Below are 2,792 nucleotides of genomic sequence, written 5' to 3' on the forward strand. Positions count from 1 at the left end.
CCTGTAAAGTTATGCAAAATAGTTTAATCAGCAGCCGGAGACCATTTCAATCTGTTGATCGGTTGCACTTGACTTTGTCTATTACTCACGAGTTCTGCGCCTATATAAACACATGCATCCCCTGCATGTTCAAACCATCGTCACTCACGCCACAAACAGAAATAGGAAGACGAGAGAACAGAAGAGCCAAAGACACTAAAACGAAATGGCATCCTCCTCTTCCTTTCTCCTCCTTGCTGCACTTCTTGCGTTAGTCTCATGGCAGGCCACTGCTTCTGATCCTAGCCCACTCCAGGACTTTTGTGTCGCCGACATGAATTCACCAGGTACTATCCGTTTTGTCATCATGTTTTCACCAAATACATATGTTGAAATCTATTTCTGGTAATTATATGCGAGTCGAAACAATGTAAAATCTGAGATTACATGTACATCTCTTTTGCCCCCAGTCCGTGTCAATGGGTTTGTTTGCAAGAACCCGATGGAGGTCAATGCAGATGACTTCTTCAAGGCGGCCAACCTCGACAAGCCTAGGGTGCCCAACAAGGTTGGATCCAACGTCACTTTGATCAACGTCATGCAGATTGCTGGACTGAACACCCTCGGCATATCAATTGCGCGCATCGACTATGCTCCCTTGGGCCAAAACCCACCACATACGCACCCTCGCGCCACTGAGATCCTCACGGTGCTCGAGGGAACACTGTACGTTGGCTTTGTGACATCCAACCAGCCCGCCCCCAACAAAAACAAGTTCTTCTCCAAGGTGCTCAACAAAGGTGATGTGTTTGTCTTCCCCGTGGGGCTCATCCACTTCCAATTCAACCCCAACCCCCACCTGCCTGCTGTTGCAATTGCCGCGCTAAGCAGCCAGAACCCAGGGGCTATCACAATTGCCAATGCAGTGTTTGGGTCAGACCCACCAATATCAGATGATGTTCTTGCCAAGGCATTTCAGGTGGAAAAGAACACAATAGACTATCTCCAGGCTCAGTTCTGGGAGAACAACCACTACTAAGACAGACATTTGTTAATTACCCCGAAGACCAGTGCACAAGTGAAGGACATGGTTGAGTTCCTAGATATGCATCCTAATCTATAAAATAAATGGAGCATATGTCATTCCATTGTGTGTCTGTAATCAGTGAATGTTTTTCTACCTTCTGAATAATTGACAATATTATATTTGTCACACTAATATGATCTCATTTGCTTCTTTTGGAATCTAACGTGTCTTATTTATCATAACAAATTAAAATTCTAGGTTCATTTCCCCTTGTTATGAAATAATAGATTATTATATGACAATTAATTATATGTTTAATGCTGGGGTGAACACCTAGGATTTTCTTGCAATACATGTGAAGTATGCCATGGTTGGAACCCTGTTGTGCTCAGGATTGAATGTGAATGTTGAATTTGCAAAGGTTGCTTCCTGGAGTCGTTATTGAGGTATCCTGCTTCCTGGTGCATGTAATTAGTAAGTTACGGTCCCTTTCCTATCGAGCTTGCTTTAGTTGTTTTAGCTTCCTTTTGGTTCAAAACTCTTGTAAGTTCGATTGGCTGCTTCTTTAATGGAAACTGATGAGGTGGCTTGTTGTATTAAAAAACATATGAGCGTTATGTTTTTGTCTTATGTTAAGTACTATACTTTTTTTGCTAAGTTTTAGAAATTGGGCACAGTGGGGACCAGGTTCCTGGAAGCCGCTACAACATATATGGTAAACGTGCATAAATAGACAAAACAAGTGATTATTACCTGACCCCCCCCCCCAAATGATTATTATTTGAAATGTTTCTGCGTACTGAGCTGGTGACAAAAGCATTTCATCTCGAAACATAATTTCACCTGCTTTATAAAGGAAGCTACGCAATCGAATGATACATGGTGTTGAGAAAATCCTCATACAAGATTATCAAAGAAAAGCACGGCGAAACAAGCCAAACATGCTAACAAGCACAGAAAGTACACAACTAGATGCCTCGACCATTCTGCTGAGAAGAAGCACAGGAGAGGCTGGACCACCTTGATACCCAACCAGGACCGCCACCAACATGAAACCATGCACCACCTTGGATGCTAGGAGAAACCACTAGACTTTGTTGCACTGTCACGACCCAACCACCGCCGGAGAGGACCCTCTAGCCTCTTGCTCTAAATAGAGGAGTGTCATCCATGTCGGCCGGCAAGCAGGAAGGACGAAGAGAGGACATCGTCACGTGTAAAAGATAGGTGTAAACGATATCGCGAGTCACCAGAGTTCTAGGTAGGGTTTATTGGATCTCCACACCATTTTGAACATGCAGCCGCAACTGAAAGAAAGTCGCACTCACCGGCGACACCCCCACGAGGGTCACGACGCAATGCACCACTACCACTGCGTCTGTCGTGGCTGACAAGTGTATTCATCCTAAACTGACGGGGAGAAGAGGCATGGCGATGCCCCCAAAAGGGACATGAGACCCGCAAGCATCACGGCCACAGGATTTGATGCTCGGAGCTTTCATTCAGACCCTCCCTGGCACCTCGCCAATGGGGAATCAGGCCACCAGAACTACCACAACAGGTCGAGAACTGTAGATCAGGATAAGGCCTTTGCCACCACTGACGGGCGACGGCTTCGCCAAGACTACCAGCCAGAATGCATCTCACCACCCGCATGACCAAGAAACACTCCCATGCTACTCAATGGAAAGTGAGACACGCAGCCTGCCATCCAGGGTCGTCGTCCCGGTGTCCGACACTCCAACCTCGCACACCTGCACCAACATATGTTGGTCCAAGATCATCG

The 2,792-nt window shown here is 46.0% G+C and overlaps 1 protein-coding gene across 1 annotated transcript; it reads left to right on the forward strand.

Moving 5' to 3' along the window:
• The first annotated feature begins 145 nt into the window (after positions 1-145).
• On the forward strand, positions 146-1,192 carry LOC123176991 (germin-like protein 8-11). The gene is made up of 2 exons (XM_044590977.1): positions 146-326; positions 450-1,192. Exons 1-2 carry the CDS (start codon positions 206-208, stop codon positions 1,016-1,018), a joined length of 690 nt encoding a protein of 229 aa, XP_044446912.1. The 5' UTR covers positions 146-205; the 3' UTR covers positions 1,019-1,192.
• The last annotated feature ends 1,600 nt before the right edge of the window (positions 1,193-2,792 follow it).

Source organism: Triticum aestivum, unplaced genomic scaffold (genome assembly GCF_018294505.1).
Source record: "Triticum aestivum cultivar Chinese Spring unplaced genomic scaffold, IWGSC CS RefSeq v2.1 scaffold46748, whole genome shotgun sequence".
Classification (NCBI taxonomy): Eukaryota; Viridiplantae; Streptophyta; class Magnoliopsida; order Poales; family Poaceae; genus Triticum; species Triticum aestivum.

What these genes read in the sequence shown, in the direction of transcription:
- LOC123176991 (XM_044590977.1), top strand. Translation starts at nt 206, where the DNA reads ATGGCATCCTCCTCTTCCTTTCTCCTCCTTGCTGCACTTCTTGCGTTA. An exon ending in CGCCGACATGAATTCACCAG is followed by an intron (nt 327 to 449) that starts GTACTATCCGTT and finishes TTTTGCCCCCAG; the next exon opens with TCCGTGTCAATGGGTTTGTT.